This window comes from Sus scrofa, chromosome 3 (genome assembly GCF_054392235.1).
Source record: "Sus scrofa isolate SSC_HxYL_T2T_F1_AM1 chromosome 3, Sscrofa_HxYL_maternal_Yorkshire_Landrace_v2.0, whole genome shotgun sequence".
Classification (NCBI taxonomy): domain Eukaryota; kingdom Metazoa; phylum Chordata; class Mammalia; order Artiodactyla; family Suidae; genus Sus; species Sus scrofa.
In genome coordinates, this window is record NC_139385.1 from 126924979 (window position 1) to 126941760 (window position 16782).

The 16782-nt window shown below is 40.1% G+C and overlaps 2 protein-coding genes across 3 annotated transcripts in view; one reads left to right on the forward strand and one right to left on the reverse strand.

Moving 5' to 3' along the window:
- UBXN2A (UBX domain protein 2A) overlaps nucleotides 1-13448 on the reverse strand; it is a 40357-nt gene extending 26909 nt beyond the window's left edge. For both annotated transcript variants that reach the window (XM_085019902.1, XM_003125368.7), the window contains exons 1-2: nucleotides 13187-13448; nucleotides 3127-3181 (exon numbers count right to left, since the gene is read on the reverse strand). In XM_085019902.1, coding sequence (XP_084876028.1) covers nucleotides 3127-3167 — 41 coding nt within the window. In that variant the 5' untranslated portion in view covers nucleotides 3168-3181; nucleotides 13187-13448. The remainder of the gene's footprint in view (nucleotides 1-3126; nucleotides 3182-13186) is intronic.
- Nucleotides 6373-14699, forward strand: LOC146404934 (uncharacterized). The gene is made up of 3 exons (XM_085020133.1): nucleotides 6373-6403; nucleotides 12948-14311; nucleotides 14573-14699. The coding sequence occupies exons 1-2, from the start codon at nucleotides 6373-6375 to the stop codon at nucleotides 13592-13594; spliced, it is 678 nt and encodes a 225-aa protein (XP_084876259.1). The 3' UTR covers nucleotides 13595-14311; nucleotides 14573-14699.
- The last annotated feature ends 2083 nt before the right edge of the window (nucleotides 14700-16782 follow it).

Genomic DNA, 16782 nt, shown 5'->3' on the forward strand with positions numbered 1-16782 from the left:
TGCAATTCGACCCCTACCTAGCCTTGGAACTCCCATGTGCCATGGGTGTGGTCCTAAAAAGACACACACACACAAAACTCCCAAAAGTACTAGAGTTCCTTTGTAGCACAGTGGGTTAAGGACCCCACATTGTCAGTGCAGCAGCTTGGGTCACTGCCATGGCATGGGTTTGATACCTGGCCTGGGAACTTGTACAGGCTGCAGGCATGGCCAAAAATAATTGATCAATGCTAAATTCATCCAGACAACTTTATCATTTCATCTTTTCTCCCTTCTGTCATCCTTTTCTTTACTTGTAATTATCGCTTTATGATGAAAATATCAATACCCTTCTTTATAACTTGGAAACCAGATTACAAGGTCATTATGACTAGTCTTGAAATCTCAGGGGTTTCTCTGTTAATAAAAAGTGTAAAATTCGGAGTTCTCTTTGTGGCAGTAACAAACCTGACTGGTATCCATGAGGACACAGGTTCAATCCCCGGCCTTGCTCAGTGGGTTAAGGATCTGGTGTTGCCATGAGCTGTGGTGTAGGTAGCAGACACCGGTCAGATCTGGCATTGCTGTGGCTGTAGTAGAGGCTGGCAGCTGCAGCTCTGATTCGACCTCTAGCCCAGAAACTTCCATATGCCATGGGTGCAACCATAAAAAGCAAAGTACAAAAATTTCAAGAAGGTAATATGAAACATCTATCCTGGTTCAGAACAGTCTCTTTTGCTCCCTTTCTCATTCACTACTGTGAGCTATGTAAATAAAGTTATCAGCTAGCTGTTGTTCAAACAGGTGAAAGATTTGCATCTCTGTATGCTTTGGTAGCACATTTGGTAAATACAGATCATCATTTATAATCTTTGAACAACTGATACACTTAGGAAATCAGTATTTTCTTTTTTCACTGGACTTCTGTTTCTAAGAAGACAGTCACAAATAACTGCATATTGTATGATTCCGTGTATATATGAAATGTCCAGAATAAGCAAATCTATAGAGACAGAAAATATATTAGTGGTTGTCAGAATGGGGTTTGACTGCTAAAAGGTATGGAGTTTCTCTATGGGGTGATTGTAAATGTTGTAAAACTGACTGTGGTGATGGTTTCACAACTATATGAATGTACTAAACCCCACTGAATTGTATACTTTAAATGGATGAATTATATGGTATGTGAATTATGTCTTCATAAAGCTGTTAGAAGTTAATTTTACTTTTAAATCAGTCATTCAACTTATTTCTGTGTAAAAGAGTTAACATAGTAGGCACAACTGTTGCTATCCTTTTGAAAGACCTGTTTAACTTTCTTTCTTTTTTTTTTTTTTTTTTTTGTCTTTTGTCTTTTTGTTGTTGTTGTTGTTGTTGCTATTTCTTTTGGGCCGCTCCTGCGGCATATGGAGGTTCCCAGACTAGGGGTTGAATCGGAGCTGTAGCCACCGGCCTACGCCAGAGCCACAGCAACACAGGATCCGAGCCGCGTCTGCAACCTACACCACAGCTCATGGCAACGCCGGATCGTTAACCCACTGAGCAAGGGCAGGGACCGAACCCGCAACCTCATGGTTCCTAGTCGGATTCGTTAACCACTGCGCCACGACGGGAACTCCTAATTTTCTTTTTGACTGTAGAATTTTGTATATGCTTAGCCCCCAACATAAACCCTAGGCTCATTTCCAATGAACTTCCCTGGTAGACAACATCTCATATGTGCTGTCCCAACTTATTACTGGAGGAATTAAGTATGTGTCTTGGTGACTCTACTGGGTGACGACTCTTGAAAGCTTGTGTCCAGTCTTCCTGGACTTCATCCCACTCATTTTTTTTTTTTTCCTTTTGCTGATTTTGCTCTGTATCCTTTCATTGCAATAACTCTTAGTCATTAGTACGACTATATGCTGAATCCCACGAATCCTCTGAGCAAATCATCACCTAAAGATGGTCTCAAAGGATCCCAACACAACTTCACAATTACATAGTTACTATCAGATACTTATAAAATACTCTAGTGAAAAAATGACAAATAATATTTGTTTGATATATAAAGCATTCACAAAGTATTTGTAAGTGTGAAATAAATACTTATGTGCTTCTTTCTTTATTTATTTTGGCCGTGCTCATGGCATGTGGACGTTTTGGGGTCAGAGATTGAGCCTGTGCCACAGCAGAGACAGTGCTGGATCTTTAACCTGCTGAGCCACCAGGGAACTCCTATTTGTCTGTTTAAGTGGACTTGAATGAAAGAAATTTACCTCTTGAAGCATTTAAAACAAAAAGCATAATACAAAAATAAATACTCCAGTTGAGAGAAATGAGAATAAACAATTCTATAGTAATAAGAACGACAGGGAGTTCCCATCATGGCTCAGTGGTTAAGGACTCCGCCTTGGAAGCATGAGGTTGCGGGTTCGATCCCTTGCCTCGCTCAGTGGCTTAAGGACCTGGCGTTGCCGCGAGCTGTGTTGTAGGTCCCAGACTCGGCTGGGATCTGGCAGAGCTGGGGCTCTGGCGTAGGTCGGTGGCTACAGTTCCCATTCGACCCCGAGCCTGGGACCCTCCTTATGCCCTGGGTGTGGCCACAGGGAATGGCAAAAAAAAAAAAAAAAAAAAAAAAAAAAAAGAACGACAGACTTTGCTTCTACCATTTATTGGGTACCTACCATGTGTTAATATTATGCCATGTGCTTTATATCAGCTATCTAATTCTCGCAAAAACCTTTCAGGTACCCACGTACACCCCCATTTTATAGATGAGATACTGAACCTAAGTTGCTCATAGGCTAGAGAGGTAGTACAAGACAGAGATGGCATTCAAACCTAGGTTTATCTGACTCCAAAGCCATTATATTTCTACTACGACTCCAACATAGTATCACACAAGAGGTGAATGAAATAAAGCTACTTTAGTTTCTCAATTAAATCCCAAAAATAATGTGAGCATAGAGAAATTTAACACTTAAAAAATTAATAACAAAAGGATACAGAAACTTTACTGAAATCTATTTAATGCAGCTATGGTTAAAAAACAAACTTCAAAAATTATTAGGTAGTTAACAGATATAATCATAATGAATACTTACTAAATCAATCAGAGAAAGAGAGTAACAAAGGCATTAACAAAGAAGATTCATAACTTACCATTCTTCTTTTATACTTTCAAGATTATCTACTTCTTTCATTCTCTTTTGCCTTACTGTAAAAGTAAAAAGACATAAAAGCTAAAGTTCTTACTGTAGTATTTTATTTTTTAATTAAAAATTTTTATTAAAGTATACAGTTGATTACAATGTTTGTTAATTTCTGCTGTACAGCAAAGTGACCCAGTCATATATATATACACACACACACACACACACACACATTCTTTTCCCTTATTACCTATTCTATCATGTTCTATCACAAGTGATTAGATACAGTTCCCTGTGCTATACTGCAGGACCTCATTGCTCATCCATTGTAATAGTTTGTATTTACTAATCCCAAACTCCCAGTCCATTCTACTCCCTCCCCCTTCCCCTTGGCAGCCACAAGTTTGTTCTCTATGTCTCTGAATCTGTTTCTGTTTTGTATATGGGTTCACTTGTACCATATTTTAGATTCCACATATAACTGATATCATACAGTATTTGTCTTTCTTCTTCTGAGTTATTTCACTTCGTGTGATAATCTCTAGTTGCATCCATGTTGCTTCAAATGGCATTATTTTATTCTTTTTTATGGGTGAGTTAATACAGTATTTTAAATAAACTTATTCCAATGTATACATTAATATTCTTTAACATTAAGTTATTATGCAGCCCTAAAGCAGCACTAAAGGGTTCTTAAAAACAAGTGACTAAACTTAAAGCTGTCACTTTCACCTACAAAATAAAGCAATAATAAAAAGCAAATTTTGGATTTGGATAATCTTCTGACAAAGGGAAGATTTAGTAAAAGTTATGATGAAAAAAATATAAGGTACCCTTTGTTAAGTAATAAACAAAAGTGAATGAAAACATTTCACTAGATCTCCAACAGAAACAAAAGTATCCAATCAATATAAACTCATTCTTACAATTCCCAGGAAAAGCAAACTGACCAGATGTATTTTTACACGTTGTAGAAATATTCATATCTTTTGACTCTGATCTTATACATTTTTGGAAGCTTAAAAGTTCTGGAACTTAAAAAAAACTTAAACTATATACATGAAATATGTCTACCACAGCTGTTGTTAGGAAAAACAAAGTAAACGGTCATAGTACAGCTGCTTGATGGATACAGTATACTTTAAAAATAAAGAAGATATCACATAGGTGAAAATACAGGAAACAAAAACTATGCAATCACTAGAATGTAACTGAGTACATATGAAAAAATGGAGAGAACCAAGACTGAAAACAGTTATTGTTGCGGGGGGTAGTAATAAAACTGAGGATTATTTTCTCTCTCAAACCTTCTGCGATACTAATTTGCCTTTACAACAAAAATAATCCAAGAAAAACAACAAACAAATCAATGTTTAAAATAGTCCAAGCCATCTGTCTTCTGAGGAATCCTGGAAGCAATGACACACTATAAGCAACAAGCATACCAAGTGCCCACACCTTGATTTCTGAATAGAACTGTCCTAAAAATGGGAATCACGGCTCCTTAGAGAAAAGGTTGCTTCCAGGGTTGGAGCAGGAAAAAAAAAAAAAAAAAAAGAGCCCCTAAAACATCTTGCTCCAGAAAGTAAGATGATGCTCAATGAATGATAAAGACCTATCAAAAGGGCATGGAAGCCACCTGAAGGGGCTCCCACTGGACAAATCTAGAAAATGAACATCAAAGTAAATAATGATACTAATGGATTATAACTCATTGAATAAAATAAAAACCCATGAGGAGTCCATACTATTAGATTTAAAAAAATCAGGAAAAGTTGGAATTTTAAATAAACTCAACAGTCATATGGAGTCATCATTGGAGCCAAGATAAATTCCAGATATAACCAAGATTGAAAATTTAGAAATTGAACTTGAGGATGATGTCAGCAAAATGACAGAATAAGCAGCTGCATCAAGCTCTTATCCACACAGAAACATTGAAAAACAAACAGAAACTGACAGAACCAATTTAGAACTCTGGAATGTAGTCAAGGTTATATTATAGCTTTCAAGTAAATGATGAATCAAGAAAAAAACAACTTAAAAACAGCAGTCATAACAAACTAATTCAAAACTAAGCAAAGGACTTGAAAAGACATTTCTCCAAAGAAGATATATGAATAGCCAATAAATACATGAAAAAGATACTCAACATCACTGGTCACAATGAGATAACACTTTCTAAACATCAGAATAGGTATTGAATTTGGTGACTGAGGTATTATTTACAATAGCCAAAACATGGAAACAATCCATATCAGATGTCTACCAAGAGATGAATGTCTAAGCAAAATGTGGCATATATATATATATAAAACAGAATATTAATTAACCATAAAAAGAAGTAAAGATTTGATACATATTACAACATGGATGAAACTTGAAAACACTAAGCGAAATAGGCAAATACAAAAGGATAAACATTCCATGATTCTGGTTATATTTCATACAAGGCAAATTCAGAGACAGAAAGTAAAATAGAGGTTACTAGAAAACTAGGAGAGAGAAATGAGAAGTTATCATTTAACGAGCACAGAATTTCTGTTTGGGACTATGAAAAAGTCTTGGCAATGGACAGTGGTAATTGTTGCACAGCACTACGAATATAATTAATGCCATTTTAAGTTAATTGTACACTTAAAATTGGTTAAAATGGAAATTTTTATGATTTTTATATATGTAGGCATTTATAATAGAAAGCTTCACAAAAAAAAAAAAGGGCAACTCTTTTAAAAAACATGGTAAATTTGTCTATAACCTGAAGAGTGGACAACTTTCCTATAACTGAAATCCAGAAGCAATAAGGGAAAAGACTGATTCATTTAACTTTTTTTTTTTGTCTTTTGCCTTTTCTAGGGCCGCTTCCGCGGCATATGGAGGTTCCCAGGCTAGGGGTCTAATCGGAATTGTAGCCACCAGCCTACACCAGAGCCACAACAATGCGGGATCCGAGCCGTGTCTGCAACCTACACCACAGCTCACAGCAACGCCAGATCCTTAACGCACTGAGTGAGGCCAGGGATCAAACCCTCAAAACTCATGGTTCCTAGTCAGATTCGTTAACCACTGAGCCACGACGGGAACTCCAGAATAAAATTTTTTTAAAAAATCCCAAATGACTACAAAGTAAAAAGACAAATGACAAACTTAAAAAAAAAAAAAAGGAACTGGCATTACCACTAAAAGAACATATAACTAAAGGAATTACAACTAAGAGAACTGGCATTACAACTAAAAGAACATATAAAGAACAGATATGGAGAAAATTACTAAGAGAAACCTCAAAGGTAAGGGGGGGGGGGGGTTCTTGCTAAGCTGACCTACAAGATTCTTGCTGAATGCAAGCCAGAGTATCAGATGTCATGGGTATGAGGAATTTGATCAGATACCAAGGGTGGGAAAATTCTGGCTAAAGCTATTTAACAGGATTCTTGCCAAAAGTGGGCTCTACAAGGATAGAAATGGAAGCTGAAGGTCAGGCCTCCTGGAGAAGATGCCTGAGAGGAGCCAGATTACAGTTTGGTCAAGGAGTCTTCGTCATATGAGTCTGTAACTAGGCACTGTATACGTAGCTAGATATTGCCAAATTCCCTTCCCAGGAGGGGTACCATTCTGCATTCCCACCAAAAATGTTTGAGGCTGTTTGCTCACACTCTCAGCAAGAAACTGTTGCAAGACTTGTGAATTTTTGCCCATTCCTACCAGTAAGAAATAGTACCATAGTATAGTTTCAATTGCATTTCTCTAACTATAAGTGAGACTGACATCTTTTCACATATTTAGAGCCATTTGCTTCTCTCTTTCTGAGAAGTCTCTTTATATTTGTTACTTATAGGTTGTTGGCCTTTTCTCTGTATCTGTTGTTTTTATATTAATCTTTTATTTGTACTACCAGTTCCTTTTTTTTTCTAAGTTTGTCATTTGTCTTTTTACTTTGTACAATTACCTTTTATACGTACTTAAAACAAATAGTTTAGAAATGTTACTGTTAGGTCTCCATAGGCTGTTTATGACACATCCCAGAGTCTACAATTTAAAACTAAATACTTAACTGAAAAGAAGACATAATCAAGCCAGCTATGATGGAAAAAATAAAAATCATTACAAAAAAAAGAAATCAGCCATTGAAGATTCAGCAGACCCATCCCAAATCAACTGAAAACTAGAAAATGGACACTAGAAGTAGGAGTATACTACTCTCAAAAGTCCCCAAAGTATCTGGAGGTGAATTTAATATGAGTAACTGAAGATTCAGCAGCAGCCTTTCACCAGATAACATCAGTCTGAATGCTCGTAGGTTCTAGCTTCTACTCCAGTTTCCCACTGCTAATGGAACTGGGCTCTTAATCACAGCCAATTTGGTTGAAGAGCTAATTCCAACTTAGCCTCTGTTTGGATAGGAATGAAAGGAGAAGAGTGGGGTTTGCTCTGCAAAATATCATTGAAAATTGTTTTAAATACCTGTTATTTTCATTATGAATTGAATATAAACTGATAGCGAATTTGTTTTAGCTTTTTCATAACAAAATTGCAAGCAATTCTGAAAGACAAGGGGAAATGGAAAGAAAAAGGAGGAAATGCAATAGGCAGAAGAATAAGTATTCAACATAAGATGAGGGAAGGCACCTTCAAAAGCACCCCCAAAAGAACTTCATGATACCTTTTGGCTATGAGGGTATGGTAGGAGTCACTAAAGCCATCCAGGAGAATGGCACCCAACAATCAAGGCAAATTGGATGTCTCTGTCTGAGGCAGCTATTTCATGTTTCTAAAGACTTTTTTTTTTTTTTTAAGTGGCTGCACCCATGGCAAATAGAAGTTACCAGTCCAGGGACTGAATCTGAGCCTCAGCTGTCACCTACGCCACAGCTGCAACAAACTGGATCCTTTAACCCACTGTCTCCACAGTGATCCATGCCACTGCAGCCAGATTCTTAACCTACTGTGCCACAGCAGGAACTCCTCTAAAGACTTCTTGATCCTTCCTGTACTGCTCTTCAAAAGAATTCCCTAGGCTTAAAAATGAAAACAGACCATTATTTCATCCAGAGAATCTTAGTCAGAAGTTTCCCCATGACTGGCCTCTCAGTTAAGGATCCAGTGTTATCACTGCTGTGGCACAGATTCAATCCCTGGCCCAGGAACTTCTGCATGCTGTGGGTGTGGCCAAAACAAAACAAAAACTTTGCTGAAACCCTTTGGGGAGTTTGGAGTTTTTGGGGGGGGCATAAGCCACCTATCTCTTCGCATAACCCTGCAATAAACCTTTCTCCGATCCAAACTCTGACATTTCAATTTATTTGGTCTCACTGTGCACTGGGCACATAAACTTGGGTTCAGTGTCATGCAGAGAATAAAAAAGCCATGTGACAAATATCTTAAGCTACCAGCATGAAGTTGGGCATCAGAATGAACAGATAAACAAAATTTCCCTAATTTTACAAATTTATTTGCAATTAGTACCAGTACCATCTTACATTTATATTGTGTATCACAGTTTACTAAACACTTTCTTAAATATCCCACTTACTTCCAACAACTACAGTAATAAAATCAGTCAGGAGCCAGAATAGATTGAGCTTTTTGGAACATATCCACTAAAAGTAAAAATCTAGTCAAAGTAGATTTAGACTACTAATAGATTTAGACTACTTTTTAATGTATATATTGGAATTCAAAAAGAAAGAAATTTGCATTCTACAAATCTTACTTATTTATTTATTTTTGGTCTTTTGTCTTTTTAGGGCCACACCTGAGGCATACGGAGGTTCCCAGGCTAAGGGTTGAATTGGAGCTATTGCCGCCAGCCTATGCCACAGCCACAGCAACACCAGATCTGAGCCCTACATACACCACAGCTCACAGCAATCCCAATCCTTAACCCAATGAATGAGGCCAGGGATTGAACCCGCAATGTGGTTCCTAGTTGGATTTGTTTCCTCTGTGCCACGACGGGAACTCCAAATTTTACTTATTTTTATAAAAATGTACTAGAGGGGAGTTCCCGTCATGGTGCAGTGGTTAACGAATCCGACTAGGAACCGTGAGGTTGCGGGTTTGGTTCCTGCCCTTGCTCAGTGGGTTAACGATGTGGCGTTGCCGTGAGCTGTGGTGTAGGTTGCAGATGGGGCTCGGATCCCGCGTTGCTGTGGCTCTGGCATAGGCCAGTGGCTACAGCTCCGATTCAACCCCTAGCCTGGGAACCTCCGTATGCCGCAGGAGCGGCCCAAAGAAATACCAAAAAGACAAAAAAATAAAAAAAATTTAAAAATAAAAAAAAAAAATATACTAGAGGAACAGAGTTCCCTTGTGACTCAGCAGGTTAAGGATCAAGCTATGGCTCTCGTTACAGCTGTGGCACAGGTTTGATCCCTGGCCTGGGGAACTTACTCATGTCTCAAGTGTAGACAAAAATTTAAAATATTATATATTTATACTTATTTAATATATATATAATTTTTAAAGATTATGGATTTATATCAAGATAGTATATCCAGTGGTATACTATCTTTATGTAGAAGATGAAGAAAACAATGGATGACCTTTCAGTTACATCTTCTATGAAGTAGGATTAGGCTTCCAAGAGCAAACTACAGCAGCATCAGAATCAAACACTTTCCCTATTTTTAAAAATTTTTCAAAAATAAGTTTATTTATTTATTTTTGTTTTTTAGGGCCACACCCGTGGCATATGGAGGTTCCCAGACTAGGGGTCAAATTGGAGCTACAGCTGCCGGCCTATGCCACAGCTTCAGCAGTGGAGGATCCAAGTCATTCTCCAGGCCGTATCTGTGACCCACACCACAGCTCACAGCAAGGCCAGCTCCTAACCCACTGCGTGAGGCCAGGGATCGAACTCACAACCTCATGGTTCCTAGTCGGACTTATTTCCGATGCGCTATGACTGGAACTCTAGCATCAAACACTTTAAAAGATGGCTGGTATATTTTATTTTATATTTCTAGTTTATTAACTATTACATACCTAGTAAAAAATGAAATCTTTTGGAAATTTTCAGCTTAGCTGTAATCATGATAATTAAGAAAATATATTTTTGTTGTCTTCTGAAAAAAGTTGTAATTAGAGAGTTACATACTGTCAAGGACAAATGTGATAGTGACAAAAATGTTTAATTCATTAATGTATTTATTTATTGTCTCTTTGTCTTTTAAGGGCCATACATACCCACAGCATGTGGAGGTTCCCAGGCTAGGGGTTGAATCAGAGCTGTAGACACTGCCCTACGCCAGAGCCACAGCCACACAGGATCTTAGCTGCATCTATGACCTACACATAGAATACAGCTCAAGGCAATGCCGGATCCTTAACTCCTTGAGTGAGGCCAGAGATCGAAGCCAGGTCCTCATGGATACTAGTCAGGTTCGTTAACCACTGAGCCACGATGGGAACTCCTGCTTGTTTGTTTTTTTTTGATAACAATTTTTATTTTTTCCATTATAGATGGCTTACAGTGTTCTGTCAATTTCTACTGTACAGCAAAGTGACCCCCCCACAAAATATACATTCTTTCTCTCACATTCTTTCTCTCCATCATGTTCCATCATAAGTGACTAGATATATAGTTCCCTGTGCTATTCAGCAGGATCTCATTGCTTATCCACTCCAAATGCAATAGTTTGCATTGATTAACCCCAGACTCACAGTCCATCCCACTCCCTCCCCCTCCCCCTTCAGCAACCACATGTCTGTTCTCCAACTCCATGAGCTTCTTTTCTGTGGAAAGGTTTATCTGTGCCATATATTAGATTTCAGATATAAGTGATATCATACGGTATTTGTCTTTCTCTGTCTGACTTAGTATGAGTCTCTAGTTACATCCATCTTGCTGCAAATGGCATTATTTTATTTTATTTTTTTTTATGGCTGAGTAACAAAAGTATTTTAAATGCAAAAATCTTAGGAGAAAGGGGAAACTTCTGCAGAAACAATCAAGATTGCTGAGCTAGCCAGCCTTTGACACCATGACATGCTCACTCCAGGGTTCCATTATGAAATGCTATTTACCTTGCAAAATCCATCTCAAATACTGCTTTAGAAAACCTTTCACAATTCCTCCAAAAGGCATGAATACAGAATTACTAACACAGCAGGGAGAGATTAAGTACGTACTCTTAAAAATCTGCCCTACCTTCATAGCCACAATCCTAATCCCAACTATCATCTCTAGGGCGTTTCCCCACATCCATTCTTGTCCCCATCCAATTTGCAGAGGAGTCACGGTGACCTTTTTGATTAAGATACAAACTTGATTATGGGGCTTTCCTGTTTAAAACCCTTTAGTGACCTCCCATTACTCTTCAAATAAGGTCTACATCCTCTGGATAAAATTAAAGGGGAGTTCACTGCAATGTTCTCTTAACTACATTTGAGTGGTTTGAAAATTTCCCCATAAAAGTTTAAAAAAGGGAGGAAAAAAAAAAAAAAAGCTGGTCCCAAATCTTTAACATTGTATGAAGGACGCACATAATCTCTCTGGCCCTAACTACAGGCCCCTTTTGCTTTCTACACTCAATCCAACTGCTTTGCCATTCAGTTCCCCCAATCTTCCCAAGCCTCTGTGGAACTGATTTCCTTTGCCTGAACCTTTTCTGGGAGTCACCCAATTCCTACTTATCCTTAATAACTAAGCTCAAAGATTCCTTTCCGAGGAAAAAACAATTGATTTCTTCAGCTGGGATAGGTACCCTGGTTACATACTCTCATAACACCCTACATTCTTCCTTTTTACCTTCTCTCTAGGTTGACTGGCATTTACTTGTGGGATTATTTGTTTACCTTGTTTCCTCCAATGACAATGTAGAGTCCTTAAAGGCAAAACCTATAATCATCACCCACATATTCTTACCTCAACACACAATACGTACTAAATGAATGAAAAACTAAGTAATTAACATTAAATATTAAGTATACATGTATAGTATTTACCACATGCCAAGGTTAAGAGTCAGTGCTCAATACATAATTAACAAATACCATATTCTGTCTTGCATCATTATTATTTGTGTGCTTAATCACTTTCTCCATCCTGCACACAAATCTTACTCATTTTTGGATTTCACCAATTCCTAGATCTAACTTTATTCATCGGATTTAATTGCTTTCTAAATCTACATGATACATAGTACTGTATAAAACACATCATTAACGAGAACCTACTGTGTAGAACAGGAAAATCTACTCAATAGTTTGAAATAACCTATATAGGAAAAGAGAATGGACTTTTCTATGACTGGTTCTGTACACCTGAAACTAATACAACATTGTAAATTAACTTTACTCCAAAAAATTAAATTTAAAATAATGACTTACAACATATTTAGAAGTCACAAGATCAACTTTTTTTAAAGAGTTTTTCACATTTAAACTAAAATATAAATAAAAACCTTATGAACAGCTCTCAGAACACTTAAGCCACGACTGTGAAACAAGGAAGCTGGTTTTCACGTCGTTCACAACCTGTCATATGTAACAGTTCCACGTCGACATAAATACAGACTGTCAATTTTCTACGTTTTATTTTCAATGATCTCACATTAAGTACAGAGTAACCAACGCTGGATGCCACACTAACGTCCCTTATTGCTAACAAGTAACTTCAAACAACCAGAAAAATGGATACATAGGAAAAAAAAAAAAGATGTGAAAACAACGAAGAGCAAGCCTACACCATAAAACGTAGGTTGCGGGAGCCACGTATTGAGGTTACCTAAGGAATGTTCGCCCCAAACAGGCACGCTTTGCATTTCTGTACTGTGCGTTTGCATTCTGAGAACTGAACTGGAAGTTTCAAAGCGCTGCGCTTGCCCGCAGTCGGCCGCTCGGGAAGACGCGCAGACCGCAGGCCCGGAGCCGCGCCTCACCTGCGCTGGGCAGGAGTCCCGCCCAGGCCGCCCTTTCGGGGTCGCAGACACGGACTCCGAAACCGAGACAAGGAAAGGGCCCCGCGGCTTGGGCGGCCCCAGGATCCCCGGCGCCCCGCTGGGGAAACGCCCGCCCGCCCGCCTACGCCCCTCACCCGGCCGAACGCGGCGCGGCCCCTGAAAACTCACCTCCGGGCGCGGCCGCTGGAGGGGGCCGCGCCGCGCCGTCGCCTCGCGGCCTCCTCAATTCGCTCAGGGGCCGCGGGCGCCGCCGCCGCCCCTGCCGCTGGGCTGGAGCCACTCAGACAGGAAGCACCGCCGCCCCCAGATCCTCTCAGGCTCGGCAGCCGCTCCGCTGGGCCCCCTCCTGCCTCCCACGGTCACCGCAGCCGGCAGCTGAGCTCTGAGATCGCGCCGAGGCCGGTGCTGCGCAGACCCGGGCGCGCGCACCGGCCGCGGGGGCGCGCGAGGGGGGCGGGGCCGGCGGCTGCGGCCGCGTCGGTCCTCAGCGTTACCGCCCTCATGGCGGCCGCCTCCTTGCTGCGGGCGCTGCTGGTGGTGGCCTCTTCACCCTGCTCGGAAAATGCAGGGAGCTAGGCGTGGGCTCACCCGAGAACTCAGCATCAACTTACCTGTCTACCTCTTCAGCTTCTGGTTGAATCCGCGGAGAGATTTCTCTGTATTCGGACCATGTTGAACTTTCCCTGAGTCCAGTGATTCTGGAAAGCCACGGTTAAAGAAATCCCCCCACCTTTCCACGTTCCTGAAAGGCTTGACAGCGAGGAGCCTCCCTTCCCCGTTGTGATTTAGATAAGACTCACGGATACCCCCTTGTTTACCTTGGACGAGGCCTGACAGAGACCCTCCAAATCCCCATTCTTTTTGCTTCACAAAGGATTAGCTGAACTGCTTGTACTCACTAACCAATCTGGACAAAATACTGGCTCCCTGGATTTTTTTTTTTTTTATAATTTTTTTAAATTTTACTTTCCCATTGTACAGCAAGGGGGTCAGGTTATCCTTACATGTATACATTACGATTACATTTTTTCCCCCACTGGCTCCCTGGATTTGACCAAAGTTAAGGTTCTCTCCTTCCTCCAGGCTCCTAAACTTTGACCCACCCTCAGCCTAATCCAGCATACAAACCCTCCTTCACCACCGCTCATTAAAATAGGCTGAGTTCCATGCAAAACACTGATCGTCTGTGTTATCACTGCTATCTCCACCCGTCTGTCCCACTGTGCACCACACCCAGTTTTTTCCACAGTTGCTGATCTCAGGGTCATGGTCACAGAGCTCCCCTCTAACAAGGTTTGTCCCTCACCCCCCCCCCCCCATTGCAGTACTTCCTTTTCCTTTTTTCGGCATAATCCTATCCAATAAAGTCTTTATCTAAACCCAAAGTTTATTTATTTGCGTATAATTGGATATTCTCCCAATTGTAATTGTACTCCAGCAGTATTTTTATAGTCTCTTCCCACCCCCATCCCACCCTCGCCCCACCCTCCTTGGAATAATCCTTTCAAATATATTCTTAATTTGCCTAAATCAGTTTTTGTTCTTACTTGACAGTTTTTAGTGCTGGAATTCAAATTGATATTGGACCTCACCTAAGGACCCCTGCCATTCCCACCTAAGTAAAGGCACCCTGTGAATCTTTGGAACTTGTCTTTCAGTTGTGCAATTCCGGAATCCTGTGGTGAGTTCAACTTTCAGCCAATTCTCTAGAAACTTGTCTATTGAAGCTCCCAATAAGGAGTTTGATTCCTTAGGGCAAAAGACTTTTCTATGGATGGCTTTTAAGTGTTGCCTCTTCCTCCTCCTCTTTTTTTTTTTTTTTTTTGGTCCTGGCACAATTTGATAAAGAGAGCATTCTTGTCAAAAATCAAATAGCTGCAGATGTATTAGTTCATTTCTGGACTCAAAATTCTTGTTACCTTTATGCCCTATCCTTATGCAGTACCATAACGTTTTGATTACCGTAGCTTCTGTAGTAGGTCTTGAAATCAGAAAGTGTGGGTCCTCCAAATGTTTTTTTCTCTAAAGATATTTTTGGTTATTTTAGGTTCCTTGCAATTTAGGAACAGCTCTACCTTTTCTGTAAAAAAGAAAAAAGGCACTTGGGTTTTGATAGGAATTGCACTGGATTGCAATGGGTAGGTTAGTTTGAGGCGTACTGACATCTTAACAATGTTAAGGTTTTTTTTGATCTCTGAACATGAACATCTTTCCATTTACTTAGGTTTTTGTTTTGTAGTTTTCAGTGTGCAAGTCTTGTGCCTCCTTGGTTAAATTTATTCTAAGTATTCTTTTTTGAGAAAAGGAATCACTGTGGTAAAAGGAATTGCTTTCTTAATTTCTTTTGGGATTTTTTTCCCCCTCATTTCTGTATAGAAATAACTGCTGATTTTTGTGTGTTGGTCCTTTATCCAGCATCTTTGCTGAATACATTGATTACTTCTTTTTTTTTTTTTTTTTTTTGTCTTTTTGTCATTTTCTTGGGCCACTCTCGCGGCATATAGAGGTTCCCAGACTAGGAGTAGAATCGGAGCTGTAGCCACCAGCCTACACCAGAGCCACAGCAACGCGGGATCCGAGCCGCATCTGCAACCTACACCACAGCTCATGGCAACGTCAGATTGTTAACCCACTGAGCAAGGCCAGGGATTGAACCTGCAACCTCATGGTTCCTAGTCGGATTCGTTAACCACTGAGCCACGACGGGAACTCCCTGATTACTTCTAATAATTGTATGTTTTTTATTTTTATTTTTCATTTTCTTTTTTTTATTATTTTAATTTTTTTTCTTTTCTGGCTGTCCTGCGGCATATGGAGTTCCTGGACGAGGGATCAGGTCAGAGCTGCACTTGTGACCTAAGCTGCAGCTGTGGCAACTTTGCTGGATCCTTTAATGCAGTGTGCTGGTCGGGGGATTAAACCTGTGTCCTGGCACTGCCAAGATGAAGCCAATCCCATTGTGCCACAGATCCCATTGTGCCACAGCGGGACCTCCTGTGTGTATTTTTTAAAAATAGATTTTTGTAGTATTTTGTACATACGAGATCATGGGATTTATGAATAGAGATATTTTTACTTTTTCTTTTATGTTTTGGAAGCCTTCATTTATAATTTTTTTCTAATTGTTCTAAGAACTTCCAGTACAATGTTGTTACTTTTTTTTCTTTTTAGGGCCACCCCTGCAGCATATGGAAGTTCCCAGGTTAGGGGTCAAATCACTGCTGCAGCTGCTGGCCTACACCAAAGCCACAGCAAGGCCAGATCCTTAACCCACTGAATGAGCCAGGGATCGAACCACATCTCCTTGGATACTAGTTGAGTTCATTCCTGCTGAGTCACAAGGGGAACGAACTCCCGAAATGTCGAAAAGAAATGGCAAAAATGGGGAGTTCCCGTCGTGGCGCACTGGTTAACGAATCCGACTAGGAACCATGAGGTTGCAGGTTCGGTCCCTGCCCTTGCTCAGTGGGTTAACGATGCGGCGTTGCCGTGAGCTGTGGTGTAGGTTGCAGACGCGGCTCGGATCCCGCGTTGCTGTGGCTCTGGCGCAGGCCGGTGGCTACAGCTCCGATTCAACCCCTAGTCTGGGAACCTCCATATGCCACAGGAGCGGCCCAAGAAATAGCAACAACAACAACAACAAAAGACAAAAAGACAAAAAAACAAAACAACAACAACAACAAAAAAAGAAATGGCAAAAATGGGCTTCCTTGTCTTTTTCCTTATCTTAAGGAGAAAGCTTTTAACCTTCCACCACTGAGTAT